This window comes from Odocoileus virginianus, chromosome 1 (assembly GCF_023699985.2).
Source record: "Odocoileus virginianus isolate 20LAN1187 ecotype Illinois chromosome 1, Ovbor_1.2, whole genome shotgun sequence".
NCBI lineage: Eukaryota > Metazoa > Chordata > Mammalia > Artiodactyla > Cervidae > Odocoileus > Odocoileus virginianus.
Window position 1 is genome coordinate 99,981,569 of NC_069674.1, and position 22,657 is coordinate 100,004,225.

The window sequence follows — 22,657 nt, forward strand, 5'->3', positions numbered from 1 at the left end:
AGTAGCCATCCCCTGCCATGTCTTACAGTTCTGAGGTTGAAGCACGGGAATGGAAACTCAGACTCAGCCAACACTGATGTAACTGTTACAGTAAGAAGGTGCTGTCTGATGCAGAGTTTTAAGAGGGTAAATAGAAATTCACTAAGCAGAGGAAGGCTATTTTAGGAGGAAGATACAGCACATCAAAATCTTGGAGACATAAACAACCACGTGGTCTTAGAGAACTTTAGGGGCTTTGAGAGGACAGCATGCACTCCAGAGGGTGACTGATGGGAACAGAGGTGTAGACGCTGATACAGGCAGATCTTGGGGGCCTCTGTAAGCCATGCAGATATGTTTGACCTTGACTTTGGGAGTTATGGTGGTGCTATAATTAATCAGATTTTTATCAGTACCTGACATCATACCTGGAAGATAGTAGAAATTAAGACAATAAGGACTTGCCTGGCAGTCCAGTCGTTAAATCCAATAGTTAGGACTCCACATTTTCACTGCAGGGGACATGGGTTCAATCCCTGGACAGGGAACTAAGATTCCACATGCCACATGGCATGGCCAAAAAAAAAAAAAAAAGAAATTAAGACAATAAAAACAATGATGACACCAAACCTTTAATGGGAATTAATTTTCTTTTAATGAATGGATATAAAAGCTAAAAGTGTTTCACTCTCTACTGTACCTAACAAAATCAGAATTACACTGGCAATTAATGGCAAGAGAGGTCTACTACAGTTTTAGGCCTCAATGCCTCTAAGATTGTAAATTGGAATTTCTTTTTTAAATTACTATTTTTAATTGAAGGATAATTGCTTTACAGTATGGTGTTGGTTTCTTCCAGACATCAGCGTGAATCAGCCATAGGTATACCTATGTCCCTTCCCTGTTGAACTTAACTCTCCAATTCGGTAAAGACTTGCTGGTAGTGACCAGGGCACCATCATCGGAACTGCTTGTGGAATTGCCAGGGGTTTGTGCAGGTCATGGGTGGCATATTTTCTGCCACCAGAAATTTGTAGTAATTTTACAAATTCTCAGGAGGCTACATGCTTTGCATTTTTCTCCAAAGTTTTAATCAGCCATGGACTGTGGATATGAACTTCCATGTTGACTGAGAGAAGGTGTTTCTTCACCTGAACTGAAGTTTGTATTAACATGACTTTTCAATGATGTCTGTCTATAAATCTGCTTTCTTAAGGCAGTGTTGATATAAGATAGAATATGTGTAGATATAGGAAAGTTATTTGGAGTTATTGTCAAAATAATTTTAAAAAATATTTAGTAAAGTTATAAAAGAAATATATAAATGGAAGTTACCACATTGCTAGATTCAAAAAGAAAAACACAGTCACCTGGATAGATTCAAAGAAAGCATTTACTAAAATTGAACACCTCTTCTTGATAAGAAAAAAGAAACTCTGAGCAAACTAGGAGAACAATTGAGCTTCCTTAACCTAATAGTTTATATATTGAAACTAATAGCAAACATCGTTTTTTAATGGGAAAACACTGGGAGAATTCCATTTAAATTCAGGAACAAAACAAGAATAGCTCCCTTTATCACATCTGTTATAGAATATTTTAGAAGTCCTATCCAGTGCAGTAAATAAAGAAAAATTTATAAGTGTTTGAAAGGAAGAAATGGAATCTTCAATGATATAAAGAGTCTGTAAGCTATTAAAATGTTAAGAAAGCCTGGCAGTAAGTAATAGGATTGATATAAAAAACTTAATTATATTTATTTATTAAATAACAAGTATTGAGAAAAGTGCAAGTTTTTAAAAGATACCATTTTTAGTAATGGTATTCTAATGTACTTGGAATAAGTCTAACAAAAGGTATGTATGGGAAAAATTATAAAAATTTATTGATATTAAATAGCACCTGTATAAATAAAAAGCTATTCTATCATTCAGGGATAAGAAGACTCAAAATCATGAAAGTATTGCTTTCTCCCTAATTGATCTATAGATTCAGTGCAGTTCAAATAAAAACATCTCAATAGGTTATTTCACCCAAGTTTACAACTAAAATTGTCTAAAATTGATAAAGAAATTAATAACCAAGGAAAAAAAAAGAACCAAGAAAAATCAAGACACTTTTAAAGAGGGGAAAAAAGGGAGTAAGATTTCTTTCTTTTCCAGATATCAAGATTTATTGTGAATCTGTAGTAACCAATCATAAGTTTGTATTGATAGAAGAATAGAGAAATTAACCAATGAATAAAATAGGGAGCCCAGAGACAGGTCCATTTACATAAAGAACAACAGTATATATCTAAAGAAATGGTGCCACATATCACAGATGAGGGAAAAGGAAGCCTATTGACTGAAACTCAGCTACATAGCAAACACAAAATTAGATTCTTACTTCCCAAGAAATACAAAACTCATGTCTAGGTATATTGAAGATTTAGCAAAATTTTAAGCTATTATATAAAAATGTAGATTTATCTCTGGGCTTTCTGTTTTGTTGCATTGATCTATATTTCTGTCTTTGTGCCCGTTCTATACTGTATCTTTATGACTGTAGCTTTGTGATATAGTTGGAAGTCAGGAAGTCAGAGAGAAATCAGTGCAGCTATGGACACCTTACCTTTGACAAAGGAGGCAAAAATATACAATGGAGAAAAGACAATCTCTTTAGCAAGTGGTGCTGGGAAAACTGGTCAACCACCTATAAAAGAATGAAACTAGAATACTTTCTAACACCATACACAAAAATAAACTCAAAATAGATTAAAGATCTAAGTGTAAGACCAGAAACTATAAAACTCTTAGAGGAAAACATAGGCAGAACACTCTCTGACATAAATGACAGCAAGATCCTCTATGACCCACCTCCCAGAGTAATGGAAATAAAGACAAAAATAAACACATGGGACCTAATTAAATTTATAAGGTTTTGCACAATGAAGGAAACTATAAGCAAGGATAAAAGGCAGCCTTTAGAATGGGAGAAAGTAACAGCAAACGAAACAGCTGACAAAGAATTACTCTCCAATATACAAGCAGCTCATACAGCTCAATACCAGAAAAATAAACGACCCAGTCAAAAAGTGGGCCGAAGAACTAAACAGATGTTTCTCCAAAGAAGACATACAGATGGCTAACAAACACATGAAAAGATGCTCAACATCACTCACTATTAGAGACGTGCAAACCAAAACCACAATGAATTACCGTCTCACACCGGTCAGAAGGGCTGCCCTCAACAAGTCTACAAACAGTAAATTCTGGAGAGCGTGTGGAGAAAAGGGAACCCTCTTACACTGTTGATAGGAGTACAAACTGGTACAGCCACTATGGAGAACAGTGTGGAGATTCTTTAAAACACTGGAAATAGAGCTGTCATATGACCAGCAATCCCACTGCTGGGCATACACACCGAGGAAACCAGAATTGAAAGAGACACGTGTTCCCTAATGTTCAGTGCAGCACTGTTTACAATTGTTAGGACATGGGAGCCACCTAGATGTCCATCGGCAGATGGATGGATAAGAAAGCTGTGGTACATATACACAATGGAATATTACTCAGCTATAAAAAAGAACACATTTGAGTCAGTTCTAATGAGGTGGATGAAACTGGAGCCTATTATACAGAGTGAAGTAACTCAGAAAGAGAAATACCAATACGGTGTATTAATGCATATATATGGAATTTAGAAAGATGGTAATGACGACCCTATATGCAAGACCGCAAAAGAGACACAGATGTAAAGAATAGACTTTTGGACTATGTGGGAGAAGGCAAGGGTGGGATGATTTGAGAGAATAGCATTGAAACATGTATGTTACCATATGTGAAATAGATGTCTAGTGTAAATTTGATGCATGAAGCAGGGCACTCAGATCCAGTGCTCTGGGACACCCCAGAGGGATGGGGTGGGAGGGGTTTTCAGGATGGGGACACATGTACACCTGTGGCTGACTCACATCAATGTATGGCAAAAACCACCACAATATTGTAAAGAGATTAGCCTCCAATTAAAATAAGAAATGTAGAGGAGTATCTTTCTGAATATCGGGGTAGGAAAGGATATCTTAAATAAAACCTAAATATTTTTTACTTAAGAGAAATACTTGATCAAGTTACCGTATTAAACTTGTGAACTTCCATTCATCAAAAGAAAATTTTAAAGACAGCCCACAAACTGGAAGATGATATTTGAAATATATGTAACTGACTAATAATAAGTATGTAAAATATGAAAATGGACACCTACAATTTCAGTAAGAAAAAGACATGAACAGACATTTTTACCAGAGAAGACATAAATGCCATTTAAGTAAAGAAGTTTACTTTCATCAGTATAAGAAGGAATATTAAAATTAAGACTGCAGTGAGAATTTTACCCTTAGTAAAGTTCTGTGGCAGTGGATGTGGGAATTGGAGTAATCACTTTGGAAATCAGAGTATTTTACATAGCTGGATAATATGATACCCTATGATCTAGCCATCCCCCTTCTACATATGACTTAAATACTTGCAGGGAATTCCCTGGCATGCCAGTAGTTAGGACTTGGGCTTTCACTGCTGTGGCCTGGAGTTTAATCGCTGGTCGAGGAACTAGGATCCTGCAAGCCACGTGGTGTGACCAAAATATTTAAAAAAAAGGAATATTTGCAAATGTCCAGCACCCAAAGGCATGCTCAGTCACGTTCCTTGAGCAATGTTTGCATAGGAAAACACTGGAAACCCACAAACCAACCGAGACCCAGAAGTCCGTCAACAAGAGAATAGATCAATAATTCCTGGAATTGTTATTTCACACAGTAAACACAGCAAGAATGAAGTTAGACTTGCCTGGCAACATGAATAAATGCTTTAAACATAATGTTGGAAAAAACCCCAAACCTTTGAAGACTAGTTTATGATTTTTATAGAGTTCAAAAGCCATCAAAGCGCACAATGTATTTTAAACATACATGCATGTATAATAAAACTATATTTAAAACTAATGGGATGATAAACACAAAATCCAAAGTGGTTTCTCTGGTGGGAGAGAGGCAAGAAGCTAGGACAGAAGAGAAACACACATGTTGAGCCATGATTCACAGGGGTTCATTATACCTTACTACCAACATATAAGGTTATGAATAAGTATCAAATAATATCTTTAAAAATGATGAAAACAATGTATCTTTCATCTAACACTAGTAGTGTTTTATCTGTAAATAACTCATTTTATATCCATCTATAAAAACATTTTCAGAATTTAAAAGTATTCTGTTAACAATATGGTGAAAAGATTTTGCATATCTTAAATATTTAGCCATTTACATCCATAATTTATTCAGTAGATATTTATTAAACATCTAAAATAAATCAGCCACTGTTTTAGAAATAGGGGATCCAAAAGTGTACACACGTGCATATCTCTTTGCTATGAAGGGCTTCACATCATGATAAGTAGACTTTGATAGATGATATTATAGTATTTAAATATCTCACTAGAAATGATAGAAGAATTGCATTCTTTTATAGCTGTTAAAATTAAGCATTAAATATAAATCTGGATAATAAAGTGCTTCCTCCTAATTTATGAAAAGGTTCTTCACTTTCTTATGTAGCCTATGATTTTAAAAAACTTGTTAGAATTATGGAATTTACAATAATGAACTTTCTGATAATTATGGGAAGGCTGGCCAGAAAAATATTACCATTAATTTGAAAATGTGTAATTTTTTCTCCCTGAGCATTAGCTTTAAAATATTATAGCAAATAGTATTTAGTATTTTTTTCCATTGAGAACATGATTAAAATCTTGCAGAGTAAACTTTCAAACTCATGAGCATTCCCAAATGTCTTTTGCTTCTTTGCAAACAGTAATGCCCCATTTATATAATGACTAGTCTTAATTTTAGTGTTTGGTTGTGCACCTCATTGATCATATGTCCCGACAGAGAGCCGCAACAAAGTCACTGAATCCAAAAGAAATCTGACAGATTGTGGAGAGAGAAGTTCTTTTATCTTGGTGGAATAATAAACTTTTCAGAATATGTACTTTTAAATATTGTTAAAGTTTTAGAATTTTTAATTCCCAAATTCTGATTTTCACTGTTGTCTCAAATGATATTTCTGATGAGAGTGATGTTATTTAAAGCTCATATATGATGCTTAAAATCCTGATACTGGTTCTGAGTGTGCAAGATATTTTTCTTCTACTTTTTTATCTCAGTGTCAACTGCGGCTGCGATTACTGCCAGAAGGACAGTGCTGGGATGCTAAGACAATCATTTGGTTGTTGGTTTTTTTTTTTTTTTTGAGGTACCGCAGGCCCGTCTGAGTGATTTCGTTATCTGTTATAAAGTTAATTATTCTTAGATTTTTGAAACCACATCCTGCTGTTGGCCTTTGCTTTGTTTGTTGTTTGCAGTGGCTATTTCTGAGTTGACTTTGATGTAAGTTCATTGACTCCACAAACATTTACTGATATTTTTTTGTGAAGGAATTGATTTGTGGTTTTGAGCATGTGCCATCAGACTGTGATCCCTACTGCTGCGCTCCATCGTGAGATATGATATCCAAAGGGGTCCTGACAGTCCCTGACTGGTTGGTGTGCAGTTTGGTACTAAATGCAGACAACACAGAGATGTGCTTGTTTTAAAATGTACTTTCTGATATGATGCTTAAGTTCCATTCAAAAGTATAGAAATAGATTTTGTATGTTTTTTTTTTATTCAAGTTTAGAATGGCTCTGGTAAGTAATTCATGATAGTTAATCCATTTACTAATGATGCATCTGCATTGCTACTGGCACTTAACAGTCTTCTATAAAAGTGTTTTTCTGATTTTAACTTGTTGTTTTAGCATGTTTAATAGACCTGACTAATTATCTATTTCCCATAATATTGCTAAAAGCTCTGATTCTTGTTGTTCAGAGAAGGAATATTTTGTTAGTATATAGACAAATAATGAAAATGGAAAGAACGACAATTTGTTTTCATTTAGCCCTTAATGAATTTCGTTTTTCAAATAACATTTCACTTCTTTAATATGACTTTCTTTTTCTAATAGATAACTGCCTATAATAGGCGTACCTTTGAGACTGCAAGGCACAATTTGATAATTAATATAATGTCAGCAGAAGGTAGGTATGGAAAAATACGTTATTGATTGTTTCCTTATTTGCAAGAAGTATTTCACTTATATTTTATAGGTATATAAAATCTAGTTCAGGATTTTAAAACTCCACATACCTACCATACATAATAAAATAGTAAAATGTTGAAAATAAAACTAAGCAATATTTAATTCATGACAAAATATGATTTGTTTTGGTGCTGAAAACCTCAGGATAGGGAGCCAAATATAGAGGCCACTAATTTCTCCAGGCCTTGGTTATTAAATCATCTGTTCGGTGGGACTTATAACATTCCTCTTGTAAGTCTGAGGTAAGGAAGCGATAATTTAAGGCTCAAAATGTGCTTGACATAGGGCTGGTCATAGAATTCATCACTGGTATGATTTTACTTTAAAACCTATCATAGCTCGTAGTCTAGTTGTATGTGATGATAAAGAGATGTCGATGGACAGAAATAAACCATCATTTGGGTCACAGTCTCCTTTCTAAATAGCTAACCATTTATCTGGAGTAATTGCTAGAGTCCATCAGCAATTTAGAATTGAAAGTGAAAATGAACTCGCTCAGTCGTGTCGGCCTTTTGGGATCCCATAGACTGCAGCCTCCCAGGCTCCTCCGTCCAGAGGATTTTCCAGGCAAGAGTACTGGAGTGGGTTGTCATTTTCTACTCCAGGGGAATCTTCCCAACTCAGGGATTGAACCCGGATCTCCTGCATTGCAGGCAGACGCTATACCCTCTAAGCCACCAGGGATTTACACGTGTTCAAATTGGTAAGTGATACCTTGGGATTTAGAAGGTTAGGGACACAAGAGTTACTCCCAACGCTTAGCATATTCTGACGCCATTTTGGCATTCAGTTGGGAAAGACATACCCCTAAAAATTTTGTGGTTAAAATTTATAAATCATGGGATACTATACCAGATATCATTTATGAGGGTGATGGGAGAAGAACTGATACAATATTCCCTCCCACCTCAGCACAGAAAAACAATTGTGTATCCTGGATAGGAAAATTCTTACTTCTATTTACTAGTACAACACATTTTATCAGGTCCTACTAATTTGGAATTCATAGTAATTCAGTAAAGGCTGTGTTTAAAGTTATCTTTACACTCTATGAAAGAAAGTAATTTCAATAGAAATGAAAATGTAATACAATACATAATTGAGGAGAATGCGTCATGATTTTGAACCCCTTGAGTTTTTCCTGTTGGCATTTTAGCTGTATTAATTGCAGACAACAAATATGCTAGTTTAAAATTTAAAAAGACCTTTCCTAGTGGCTCAGTAAAGAATCTGCCTGCAATGCAATAGACCTGGGTTTGATCCCGGGGTTGGGGAGATCCCCTGGAGAAGGAAATGGCAACCCACTCCAGTACTCTTGCCTGGAGAATTCCATGGACAGAGGAGCCGGGTAGGTTAGAGTCCATGGGACTGCCAAGAGTTGGACACGACCCTGCGACTTTCATTCTTCCTTTCATATATGAGAAGAAAGTCCAAGTGCCCATCCCTTTCGCCAGGACAGAAGATTCTCTGTCCCTGTTTCCACTTTCCAAGGGCTTTTGTAAGGTACTCGTATTTGGATTAAGGAGATTTTTACTCTTCTAATTGTAATGGGGTACTTGCATCCAGTCCAAGCAGTCCTTGTAAAACTGGAATATCCTTAATGAGCAGAATGATTGTGATGTTCCCTTTCCTTGGGAATCCATCAGTTTAGTTATATACTTATATTACAGTGGACTTGGACCACTAACCACACTAGTGTATTCTCCGAGGGACTCAGAAATTTTTTGCAAGGTATGGGAATCCCTACAAGCAAAGAGTTGGACACGACTTAGCGACCAAACAACAACAACAACAAATTGAAAAATAACCTGGCCTGTGGTTTGAACTGCTTTCTTTCAAGTCTGGTCTTGGTCCAGTCGACACAGAATATATCCTAACAGGTGATGCTGACGTGTGGGAACCATATTCAAGCAGATGCTAATGGAAGACTGCTAGTCGACTATAGGGTTGAAAGTTGGCCTGAGGGGTATTTATCTAAGTCAGGGTTGGGAGAGGACGAATATCTGGGTTTAGAAAGCCTCCTTTTATAGATGATTAGATTGCATTAGATAGCAAGAGTGAGGGGAGGAGAAGGAGGGGGGACAGAGGGTGAGATGGTTGGATAGCCTCACAGGCTCACTGGACATGAATTTGAGCAAACTCCAGGAGATCGAGGAGCACTGTGCCTGCCACTTGTGGGGTCACAAAGAGTTGGACACAACTGAGGAAGTGAACGACAACAGTGGCCAAAACTCGGAAAACCAGGGCACCAACAGGCAGGCATTTTCCTTCTCTTCTTGATGGAATGCATGTGGTCACTAGGGTGTGCGTCTGCGGGCATGACCTGTATGTGGCCGTTGCTCCCAGATCAGGTGAGGAAAAGCAGTAACAGGAGTTGAGCATCAGGATAACCATGCTCAGTTCTGTCTCCTGCTCTGGGAGATCCAATGGGAAATGAGTCATGTAGAATCACACAGCGTGAAGCTCAAGGAGAGGACGTAGAGTGATTCTCTAAATCAGGTTTTAGTGCCAGCACTCTGTTGGCCTACTGTTCCCTTGGCCTCTGGGATGTCCAAATATAGCAGGCACGGGATTTCCCCAAAGTTAGAAAGCTCCGGTGACTCATCTCTGGGAGACCTGGCAAGAGCGCTTGGCTGGGTAGATGGCAGGCAACTTACACTGCCTGGAGCCGCGGAGGGTGTGGTGGCCGCCAGCCTCTTTAGGAGCCATGGAAGGTCACAGGCATTAGGGAAAGCCAGGGAGCAGCTCTCCAAGGAGGAGCCTTCATGATAAACAGGAAAAAGTTTTGCATGCTTTTTTTTGACAAGTAGATATAAAAACACTGAAGTGAATAGATGATAGAATTCTAGCCTACTCAACAAACTATACTTGGTATTATTTATAAATATTATTTATTGCCAAGAAACTGTTCTTCCTGACATTTTTCTGCATGACTGTTTCTCAGTATGGGGTGGGGGGAATGTAACATGATTAAGCTACTGTTTATCTATATAAAACAGGAAACATATCTGTATAAAACAGGAAACTTATCTACATTAAAGAGAATAAACAGCATATTTTAGAAGATTACAGATGGGCTATACATCAAACAAATCTAACAAAATCATAAGCAGAATAAATTACAGTGTAGGAGAAGAGTGAAGAGCCTTCTGTGATTAGGGTTTTGAAAAACTTAATCTTTAGAGACACTACATTCCAGAAAACTCTCCTGAAAACTCTAGAGCCAGAATATCTCCTGACTTCAGCTCTGGCATCAAATATCCTTTAATATTAAAGAGGTTTCATAATAAATGAGGTCATCAAGGTTTCAGTTATTTATTGTATAATTTTAATTTTTTGTTTATTAAATAAGAATGGACAGATAGTACATGAGTTATAATAAGTCAGAAGGGAAAAGACCCTGATTCTGGGAAAGATTGAGGGCAGGAGGAGAAGGGGACGACAGAGGATGAAATGGTTGGATGGTATCACTGACTCAACGGACATGAGTTTGAGCAAGCTCTGGGAGCTGGTGATGGACAGGCAAGCCTGGCGTGCTGCAGTCCATGGGGTCACAGAGTTGGACATAACTGAGCGACTGAACAACAACTATACATCATATAACTATTATTGGGGACTTTAAATCTGTGGACAGTCCAGAAATTTTCACGGCAGAATCCAAATAAGTAACCTGTGCATATTATTATAATAATTGCTAAAGTTTAATATTTTCTAAGTTCGCACTGTATATTGGGAGCTCTAGTGAGCACTTTATATACACAGTCTCTTTTAGCTTAGGTAAAAATCATGTGAGGTGAGTTCATATGATCTAAAAATTATTTCCTCTTCTGAAAGTATGGAGAAAAATACAAGTGCCTAGTCACTTTCTGATTGTGAGTATTAAATATGGTAATTTACCTGTTTCCCTTAGCTTGATCTACCTCAGAGTATTAAAAGAAAGTAGCTTTTATTATTACAGAAATATTACGAAACAAGAAGAAAGCTATTCTTTGTCTTAATAGAACAGCCAGAATATAGGAAATGGCAGTTTGTAATTCAAGACTAACATTTGAGAAGCTGAAATCAATTATATTTATTTCAAGTTTCTTATATTGAGAGTCTGAATTGGACATTGGGTTGGCTTAAAATGTTCTTTTTGGCATCTTTAGAGGGAAATTATTGATGAGACATTGAGGAGGAAAAAAGCTAAGTAAATCTCTAACAATGTGAGATATGGAATTTCATGAGAAATTTTAAATATGATTTCTCTAGAATATCTAATTATGGAGTGATCCAAAGAAAGAAATAGTTATGATTTCAAAGTACTTAATGAAAATGCAATCAATATTTATTTTTATTAAATTTAATGTTTAGCATGCTCTAAAAAGATCAGTAATACTGCAAATTAAAAATAGGGTTTTCCATATCGTATATAAGCAACCTACAAACAAGTCCAGGTATTTTGTCCTATCTTCTCTGTTCAAAAAAAAAATTATATTGTTCTGTGTCTCAGCTTCCTCCTCTGTTCAAATAGAAATAGCACTGCCTAGGATTGTAATGATTAAATTAAACAATGTGAAAAAGATCTGTCAACTTTAAAACACTACAAACACGAAGTATTTTTCTCTGTTCTGAAAATGCTTCTACCTGGGTACGTTGGCCAGGTGAGAAGGCTGGCAGTCACTGGCAAGTTAAAGACAGATATGAGATTTGACATTTTTTCCTTTTCTTTCTTTGTTTCTCTTTCCTATAATTGTGAACTACCCTGCTGTCCCTTGGATTTGATTACATCGTAGATAAAATTCTGGGTCAAATGTATGTGGTGTTTTTAAAGATAGCCTCTGTTACACGGAAAGCCTTTGAAGTCAGGAATAATATTGTTCCCCAAGCCAGGACTGTGACACGTCAACAAATCTCATCGTTGTTTTGTTTCCCTTTCAAAAGACTCCCTCATTAAAGGTGTGCATACCCTTTTCCCACCAAAATTAGACTTCCCGTTACCCTATCAAGCAGAATTCTTCATTAAAAATATGAACGTAGAAGAAATGCTGGCCAGCGAGGTTCTTGGAGACTTCCTGGGGGCCGTGAAAAACGTGTGGCAGCCCGAGCGCCTGAACGCCATAAACATCACGTCGGCCCTTGACCGGGGCGGCCGGGTCCCCCTGCCCATCAACGACATGAAGGAGGGGTAAGCGGACTTCATCTCATCGCTCTAAGTGTGGATTTTTAAATGTGGCGATATTATCAAACAGTGCAGATGGAAGAGGGCCTGTGGCATTTTTCTTTTTAATAAGCGATAGATATTGCATAGATGTGAAAAAAAAATAGCAATTTTCTGTATTGACAAAGAGGTTACGTTAATGGTCCTTTATATCTGATGTTCCAGGTCCTTTGAAAGCTAATTGTAGATCAGGACTTGCATCATAAATTACAGTGCTAAGGCTTTTTTGTACCTTCTGTCGAGAAGCTGATTATTTAGGGCCCCGAGTTTCAAAGGAAATTGATGCCCCAGTTATCAGCTGCAGGACATACAGATTGCTGTAACTTTATTCTAGGAAACTATTTCTTCGCCTTTAACATTCTTTCCACCATGTGGCGGTGATTGATGGCTGGGGTGGATGTGAAGCCCATTCCTAAAGCCTGGCCTTGTCACTCACAAGCTGGGTAACACTGGGCAAAGTGCTGCACCCCTCTGGGCTTCAGCTTCCTCGTCTGCTCCAATGGAAGCGACCTCGGGGTTGTTGTGAGGATTAAAGAGACAATGCATTTGAAAGGGACTTGTTGATTCTCAAGTCTTACAGGTATAGAATGTGACTTACACCCTTGTAGGGGTTATAAAACACTTATACCTGAGTACAATGACAGATTGAATGCCCACATCGATGGAATTTTGCTCTTTAATTTTGAATCTGCAAGTTGAGGCGGATCTGCTTTTTTTAAAAAGCTAAATCCTATAAAAGTACGAGATACAGAATAAATCACATTGTGCGTAACATATCTTTTTCTAACTCCTCCTTTATCCATATTCTTGGTAACATTTATACAGAGGACATCTGGAATTAACCACAATGTCTGGATTAATAAGAATCAAATTTAAGGGCAACTTCAAAGGAGAACTTTGTTGAAAATAAGGGAAGAAATCTCAAATAGACATAGATAAGGTAGGGCGATTAGTCAGAAAGGGGATGGAGGCATAAGCAATGACCTGTGAAGTCCAACTTACAAATTTCAGAATTAAGTTGTATCTCGTATGGTACAATAATGGGTTTTTGAAGTCAGTCAAGCATACCTGCAAGTGTTCGGAGAAAAATAGTGGCTTTATTTCTTGCCCGTCTGCTGGTTGGCTGTCTCTGTGCAAACAGAATTCTGGGCTTAACATTTTACTTCAGAGGTCCAACATGGATCTTTTTCCCAGTGAGTAATTAAGGTAGAACCATGGGAGGAGATGAACAGGAGTATCTCCCCTGAAGACGTTCTCCAGGTGTGGAGTCTGTTGAAGAGATGTTGATTGATGTGGCTCTGTCGGGTCTTCACTGTGCCGTGTAGGATCTGTGGTTGCCATACGCAGGCTAGTTGTGGCGCCTGAGCTCAGAAGTTGGAGTGCACGGACTTAGTTTCTCCATGGCATATGGCATCCTAGTTCTCCCACCAGGGATCGAACACACGTCCCCTGCATTGCAAGGTGAATTCTTAACCAGTGGACTGCCAGGGAAGTCCCTGGAGTCTTCTCAACAGTTCCTTAAAGTAATGTGTTCCACAGTGATTGTTAAAGCGATGACCAAAAGACGTTGGAGGAAGCAACAGGGAAACCAGTCATTGGTAGAGTTTGCCATAGCTGTGCTTTCTTCTGGATTCACCCCTTCCCTCATCAGTAGTGCAGGCGCCACCCACAGAGGCCCTGTTAGCCACCACTAGACAAATTAAGGGCCTTCCTGGTGGCTCAGATGGTGAAGAATCTGCCTGCAATGCGGGAGACCTGGGTTCACTCCCTGGGTCTGGAAGATCCCCTGGAGGAAGGCATGGCAACCCACTCCAGCATTCTTGCCTGGAGAATCTCTTTGGACAGGGGAGCCTGGTGGGCTCCAGTCCATGGGGTTGCAAGGAGTTGGACATGACTGGGTGACTAAGCATAGCACAGAGACTAAATTGAGCTAACACCTCTCTAAACCAAACTCGGACTTAAAACAGTACGGTTCAAATGCGTCTAGCTTGAGACTTGCCAGTAGAGATTTATTAAAAATATACCTAGGTTCCTGGCCTCTGATCCCCCCCTAGAGATTCTGGATCTTTTGAGTCTAGGGCTGGGCCTGAGCATGTGAGTCTAAATTAAGAACAGAATTTTTTGTCCTACAAGTACTTGTTGGAGAATCCAGTCATTAGCTGACTGACCCCTAGCACCTGCTAGCAGGAGGCATGTGTTGTCAGCCCCATGGCATTTATTTGGACCCTGTTGTCTCAGATCCCTTCCCAACTAGAAATGCTTTCCATGAGTTTTAATTTAATGTTAAGCTGTAACCTTTACAAAGTATTCATATGGTAAGTCATTTAAAATAGAATTTCTATAAATTGTACCCAATGCCAACTTTATTACTCTAGTGTACCTATATGAGCACCAATGCAGTAAGATCCTACTTGAGTGTAATTGCATAAGAAAAATTTGTCCTTGGAAATAATTTTGCATATTTTCTTTGGTTGTTATGTAATATCAAGGTAACAAAAATAGTTGTTGTTTTTTTTTTACTCTATTTGCCTTAAATTTAGAATAAATTCAGTGCTTACCTCACCTCTTGTGCCTTCCTTCCTTTTTAATGGTGAATATCATGATTCTTAATTCACTTGTTGAACTTTTGGGGGGCCTTCCCTGGTGGCTCAGCAGTAAAGAATTCACCTGCAATGCAGGAGATGTGGGTTCGATCCCTGGTCAGGAAGATCCCCTGGAGAAGGCAACCCACTCCAGTATTCTTGCCTGAGAAATCCCATGGACAGAGGTGCCTGGTAGGCTGCAGTCCATGGGGTCATAAAAGAATTGGATGTGACTTAGTGACCGAGCAACAACATCATGATTCCTAATCCACTTAGTAAACTTTTTGCCTCTGTACTTTCTTTTGAAAGTTACATGGCCTATAAATGTCATTAAAAATGAAATACTGGAAAGATCAAGGGTATGGTCAGAGATGCAAAGGAATTGCATCACTTTATTTTCTAAAATTTTATTTAAAAATGTACTTCAGAAGTATTAAACACCTACTAACTGTGTTCTGCTTTATACTTTGAGTGAGTCTCAGTCCGTGATTTTAAAAAATCTCCTTAAATTGTTTCCTATTATGATGCATGGCAGCCACAATTTACTAATGTTTCCACATTAGTCAAACTCACAGCAGATGGCCAAGAGGCGCTCTCAGTAGTAGACCCTCGGAGTAAGCCTCCAGCCCTTCCATAGCCCACAATGCCGTTACGTATCAGTCACCAGGAGTCCCTGCTACAGAGCCCAAGCTCCTCGTCCTGCTTGATGTGCATTTTTTCCCCCTCATTTCTGCAGACCTCACTGACAGCTTTTAAACTTCTTCTAAATTTAACAGAAACCAGTGGAAAGATTTCCTTCAGAGTGAATAAGCTCCTGCAAAGGAAAGCTGAACCTCCTGAAAAGATCCCCTTTCACTTTCCAGCCCCACAACCCCAGGGCAACTGTGCTGTCTCTCTGGGTGTGGTCTCAGGGCTGCTTTTGCTCTTGACATTGAGCCAGAGACTAAGGACTCTGGATGCATTTAGCCTGGGATAAAGCTGGGGGAAAGAGGAGCAGGTTCATATTTCAGTCTGGGCATGGCGTAGCTGCCAACTCAGGGTGAGTGATGTGGTGTAAATGGTGGTTATGAAGGGAATGATGGGGTGTGAGGATTAAAGAATATACTCACTTTTCATAAGAGATTGTCAAACCTACCACTGTTTCCTCTGGTTACCAAAGCCTGTGGATCTAGCCTCAATCAGCAACAGAGAATCCTAGTTTATTCTCTAGACAGTGTCACGGAGTGCGCCCTCTAATTAATTGTCTGCTTTTTGCCCTGGAAAGGGCTCAGAGAGAAGTCACACTTGGAGAAGAAAATGTAAGTCAGAGGCTGCCAAAGACTCATCTGATGCAAGGCCGTGGTCCTGGGCCAGTCTGTAGTACTCAGTCAGTCCTCTTCTTTGGTGGTTTGTGAGATAGTCTTTTATTCTTAAATAATGTGCCTCCTGTATTTTTTTTTTCCATTTATTTTTATTAGTTGGAGGCTAATTACTTTACATCATTACAGTAGTTTTTGTTATACATTGAAATGAATTAGCCATGGATTTACATGTATTCCCCATCCCAGTTCCCCCTCCCACCTCCCTCTCCACCCGATCCCTCTGGGTCTTCCCAGTGCACCAGGCCCGAGCACTTGTCTCATGTACCCAACCTGGGCTGGTTATCTTGATGCAACTATTCTTTCTTTTATGGAATGATGATAAGAGATTGGAATTTTTGAGCTTTTAATAATAAAATTGGAAGCCAATATAAGCCCATTTTTATAAATATAAAAATATGTCAATTAAAAAAATCCATGCAACTCTGTATCTATATGGCTATTACTATATGTCTTTAGTTTCTGTTCTTCTAAGTTCTAGGCATAGATTGATTTTTTTTTCTTCCATTGTTTAGCATTTAGTAAATTTTTTTTATAGGGGAATAATGTATTACTCTCTAGGGTATAGTGATTTAAAGAGTACAGTTGAAACATATACATTACCATATGTAAAATAGGCAGCCAGTGGGAATTTGCTGTCTGATGCAGGGAACTCAAAACCAGTGCTCTGTGACAAGCTAGAGGGATGGGATGGCTGATTCATGTTGATGTATGGCAGAAACCATCACTAGATTATAAAGTAATTATCCTCCAATTAAAAATACAATTAAATTAAAAAAATAAAGAGTATAGTCTATGCTCACATCTCTTAGGAACCAGAAAGTAATCAGATAACTAGAAAACAGTGTTGTATGTGTCGTAGTTAAGGTATTCATGGAGATGACTCCTCCCCCACTTCTGGTCCATGTCAGAGGGTTCATAGAGGTGATGAGGTTTAAAATATGAGTGCAAATTAGCCATCCTAAAGGAAACCAGTCCTGAATGTTCGTTGAAAGGACTGATGCTGAAGGTGAAACTCCAATACTTTGGCCACCCGATGTGGAGAACTGACTCGTTTGAAAAGACCCTGATCCTGGGAGAGTTTGAAGGCAGGAGGAGAAGGGGAAGACAGAGGATGAGACGGTTGGGTGGCATCACCGACTCAATGGACATGAGTTTGAGTAAGTTCCGGGAGTTTGTGATGGACAGGGAGGCCTGGCGTGCTGCAGTCCATGGGGTTGCCAAGAGTCGGACATGACTGAGCGACTGAGCTGAACTGAAATGAACAAATTAGCCAGCTCAAAAAATGATAAAGGGAGAATTTGGGCAGAGGGAGTAGCTTGAACAAGAGCCATCAGGCAGTAAGAAGCCGGGTGGATTTGGAAAGCTGCTTTGTGTGTGCAAATGGGGGACAGGGACCAACAAATAATAATGACCAAAAAGGCAAAGACTAGACCATGTGAAGACCTCATACTCCAGGAAGAATTGTTTGAATTTTATCTTGTGTAGCACTAGGGACCTTGCAAACAATCGTGTATGTTAACATTTTCATTTTAGCAAGTAAGCCTGCTGAGCCCCACTGCACTGCACGAGCTAAAAGAGTAGATCGAACGCAAATGCCTCCTTTCTTCAAGCAAGAAAGTCCTCCCACAGAATCCTCCAGAAAGGTCTGAGTCTTGGGTGCCAGTTGACAAGATCATTCTTCCCTTCTTCAGTAAAGAGGAGTAACAAACAGTAGTAGAAGTAGAGTCTAGAAATTACCTTTATTCTTTATTTTTTATTCTGAATTAGATGCTTTATTTAGTCTTACGTCTTCTTTGTTTTCATCTTATTTTTTAATTGATTGATATGCACAGAACAGAGGAGTGGGGTCAAGGACAGAGGCAAGAATCAAAATGCATTTTAAGAGCTCAGGAGTTCCCAGGCAGCATGTAACGTACCTGGACACTTTCTTCTCTAAACCATCCTCTGTCTCTTACATACATAAAATCATGAATAAAGTACATTCATCACTTGGATGACTAAGTAAAAAATATAATCATTGGATCTGTTTATCTGACTGTTGCTGGAAAAACAGGAGAGTTTTGACATAATATTTTTTACCTGTAACATGGTTCTCCACTTTGTATGTGTAAAGACCACAGTAAATGGGTTTTACCTCAAGAGAAATTGAGTTGTTCAAATTGGAAGAAAAAAATTCTTCACAGGAGCAAGTTTTATTTAGACTACTCAATTCCTAAGGTTATGAGTCACCGTGTTTTGTTAACATTTGCTTGAGAGCCTTGTACTTGATAATACACTGCCATGCCATCTGTTTACATATGTTTGAAAGTTTGAAAGCATGGCTAAGATCATAAATGTAAAGATCATCCTCATTTCTCTTCATAAACATTTTGAATTTCTGCTTATTAAAAAGCTAGCCTGTCAAAATAGCTGTAAATCAAAAACTGCATATCAAAGATCTAGGAAAAGAGATTATGAAAAATTTATTTCAGCATGTATAGCATGAAGTTATAATTATTATACATGGCCTCATACAAATTTATCTTTTAAAAAGCCAAGATGTTAAAACTTACTGGCTGTACAAAAAAAAACAATAGATATCTATTTTTTAACCCACAAGTCTAATCCAATATCTACTTCTCTTGAGTAGTCTGTTTGCAATTTTTAAATTAACTTGTTTATTTTTCCAGTTTTGTTATAATTGGTGATATAACATTGGATAATTTTAAGGTGCATAGCATGAAGATTTGGTATAAGTATATGTTATGAAGTGATCACCACAATAACTTCAGATAACATCCATTACGTCACAATTAGTTTTTAATTTTCTTGTGATGAGAACTTGTAAGAACTACTTTCTTAGCAACTTTCAAATATACAAATGCTTCTATGTCTAAACTGGTATCATTCATGCTGCAAATAGACTCCCTGCGGACAGGGGGAGAGACTGAGTTCCAGGCGAATAGTCAAGGGGCTGTTGCTTCACTCCCTGTGACTAGAACTGGGATGTTGGTTGTGGGAAGGAGCAGAGTGGACAGGTGTGTATGAGAGTCTTTCAGGGTAAATGTCAGAGACAGATGATAGGGAAAAGGATAGGGGTCAATGATGTTGGGGCTTGAGCACCTGCCCTTGCCAGTCACTGAGAGAGAAGATGGAAGGGGCAACAGGTGGAGGTGGGATGGGGTGATGATGAGCTCACTTCAGAACATAGTAAGTTTGTGAAGCTGCTGTATCATCCAAGTGGAGATGAAAGTAATTTGGCAGTATGTGTCAACTGTCATAAAAATGTTTCCACTTCTAGGCATCTCTTTTAAGATAGTAATGTTAAAGAATATGCACAGAGATCATCTTTACAGTATTATTTATAACATCAAAACATTAGAAGAAACTTATGTGGCCAACTCTGAAATAATTATGAATAAACCATGTGCACTTAAAAATTATATTCCTGTTAAAATAAAGTAATTACAAAGACTATAAAATATGGAAAATGCTTATGATGCATTAAATGAAAATGTGGGATACAAAATTATATTTTGGAGATGATTGCAATTAGGTTAAAATATATGCACTTGAAAAGTATTCTGCAAGGTACATTGGAAAATGAAAATCATGATCTTGGTAATAGAAATTAATTGTTTTTATATCCCAAGTTTTATGTAATGTTTTTATATTGCTTTTATAATTTGAGGGAAAAAAATAAAACACTTCAGAGCACCCAAAACTTATGCTTACGCCTATTTATGTTATCTTGAAGTGAATTAATTTAAAATCTTACTAATTATAAATGCAAATCAATGTTATGTAAAAGCAAGAGGACTTTTAACAATTTTTGAAATATTTAATTTCTGTATTTACAAATATATTTCACAGTTATCAAGGAAAAGTATGGTCTTTGCAAGGAAGTTATAAGGGGATGGAAACTGGCTTTATATGAAGCTTAAAAGTAACAAGTTGTTCTAAATGGAATATATTTCTCTTTTAAAATTTTTATTGCAGAGTAGTTGAATTACAATGTTGTATTAGTTTCAAGTATGCAGCAAAGTGAATCAGTTATACATATATCTGCTCTTTTTCAGATTCTTGTTAATATTACAGAGTATTAAGCAGTGTCCTGTTCTATGCAGTAGATCCTTATTCGTTATCTGTTTTTTATGTAGTAATGTGTATATGTCAATTCCAGTCTCCCAGTTTATGCCTTCTCCCACCCTCCACCCTCCACCTTCCCACCAGTAACTATGATTTTGTTTTCTACATCTGTATCTTTATTTCTGTTTTATTAGTAAGTTTATCTGTACTATTTTTTAGATTCTGTTATAAGTAATACCATATGATGTTCGTCTTTCTCTGACTTCACTCAAGTTTGACGATCTCTAGGGCCACCCATGATGCAGCAGATGACATTATTTTGTTCTTTTTTATTCCTGTAAATGGAATATATTTCTACTCACTAATCATGTGAATTCTTTACCAGTGGTTTCTTACATCTGCTTTTTCTGAACTTTTTCTGAAATTTTTAACTTGACATAAAGCACAACCAGCTGAATCTGTGTAATTGTGCTCTGGGACACAGCTGTTAATTAAGGGTGTGGCTTCATAGTAACGTAAATTTGAATTTTTGTGCCATACTTTTATTTCACTTCATTAAAAAACAGCTTTATTGATATACATTTTACATACTATACAATTCACCTATTTAAAGTATATATAACTCAGTGTATTTTAGTTTATTAACAAAGTTGTACAATTATTACCACAGTCAATTTTAGAGCATTTTTATCCTTCTAACACTCCCTTCTCACACCCATTAGCCGTCACCACCACTACAACCCCTGACTCTAGGCAACCACAATTTACTTACTTGCTGTCTCTATGAATTTGCCTATTCTGGACATTTCATCATCAATGGAATCATACAATATGTGGTCCTTTGGGACCAAAGTCTTTCACTGAGCATATTGTTTTTAAGGGTCATCCACGTTGTAGTATGTACAGTACTTCATTGCTTTTTATAGCTGAGTAATATTATATGGATATTTTACTTTTTATCCATTTGATGGTTGATGAGTACTTGAATTTTTTTACTTATTGACTATTATGAAGAATGTTGCTATAAACTTTTATGTATAAGGTTTTTGATAGATGTATTTAAATTTCTCTTGGAGTATGTACTTAGGAATGAAATGGCTACATCATATAGTAACTCTGTATTTAATTTATTGAGGAACTGCCAGGGTGTTTTCCAAAGTGGTTGCACCATTTTACATTCCCACCAGTAGAGTAGAAGAGCTCTAATTTCTCTCCATCCTGGGCAGCACTTCCTGTTGTCTGTATTTTTCATTATAGCCATTCTAATGGATGTAAAGTGGTATCTCATTGTGGTTTTGATGTCTGTTTTGCTGATGATAATGATGTTGGACATTGTTTCATGAACTTATTGGACATTTGTGTATCTTCTTTGGAGACATATATATTCAGATCCTTTGTCATTTTAAAATTGGGTTATTTGTCATTTTGTTATGGAGTTGTTAGAGTCTTCTATATGTTATAGGTGTAAGTCCTTTATTAGATGTATGATTTGTAAATACTTTCTTTCATTCTGTGGGTTGCCTTTTCACTTTTTTGACGATGCCCTTTGAAGCACAAAGTTTTAAATTTTGATAAAATACAGTTTATTTTTTTCCTGTGTTTGCTGGAACTTTCTGTGTCATAACTAAGAAATTACTGCCTAATCCAAGGCCATTAAAATTTGTTCCTGCTTTCTTCTCAGAGCTTAATTGTTTTGGCCCTTACATTAAGCTTTTGATTTTTTTTTTGAGTCATTTTTTTATATGGTGTGAGGTAGGGGTCCAGTTTATTGCTTTTGCATGTGGATATGCAGTTGTTCTAAAGTACCATTGTAAAGACTGTTCTTTCCCTCGTTGAATAGTCTTGGCACCTGTGACAAAATCAATTTGCTAAAGATTTTATTTTTGGACTCTGAATTCTAGTCCATTGATTTACATGCCAAGCCTTATGGTAGTACCACATTCTCCTTATTCCTATTGCTTTGTAGTAAGTTTTGAAATTGGTAATTGTGGGTCTTCCAACTGTGTTTTTCTTTTTTCAAGAATTTTGTGTGGGTCACTTGAATTTTCATATGAATTTTAGGATCAGTTTGTCAATTTCTGTGAAAAAGATGGCAGGAATTTTGATGGGTTTATTCCATTTATAAGTAATTATGGCACTGTCATTAAGAAAAGAAATAATATTTATTTAGAATAATTTTCTGGTTTTCCCTTTTCTTTTGAAAAGATCTTTGAAATTCCTAGCTGCTCAAGCTGCTCCAAGATTAAACACTATTATCTCTGGCTTCTCTTTTATTATGAAACTCTTATTAGT

General features: G+C 37.3%; 1 protein-coding gene across 11 annotated transcripts in view; it reads left to right on the forward strand.

Moving 5' to 3' along the window:
- The window catches only part of SGCE (sarcoglycan epsilon), a 71,281-nt gene that overhangs the window by 28,564 nt on the left and 20,060 nt on the right, over nt 1–22,657 (forward strand). For 6 of the 11 annotated variants that reach the window (XM_020882675.2, XM_020882673.2, XM_020882668.2 and 3 more), the window contains 2 exons: nt 7,020–7,092; nt 12,123–12,321. In XM_020882675.2, coding sequence (XP_020738334.1) covers nt 7,020–7,092; nt 12,123–12,321 — 272 coding nt within the window. Of the gene's footprint in view, nt 1–7,019; nt 7,093–12,077; nt 12,322–22,657 lie in introns of all 11 variants that reach the window. The other 5 variants (XM_070471456.1, XM_070471423.1, XM_020882667.2 and 2 more) reach the window with 1 other exon arrangement.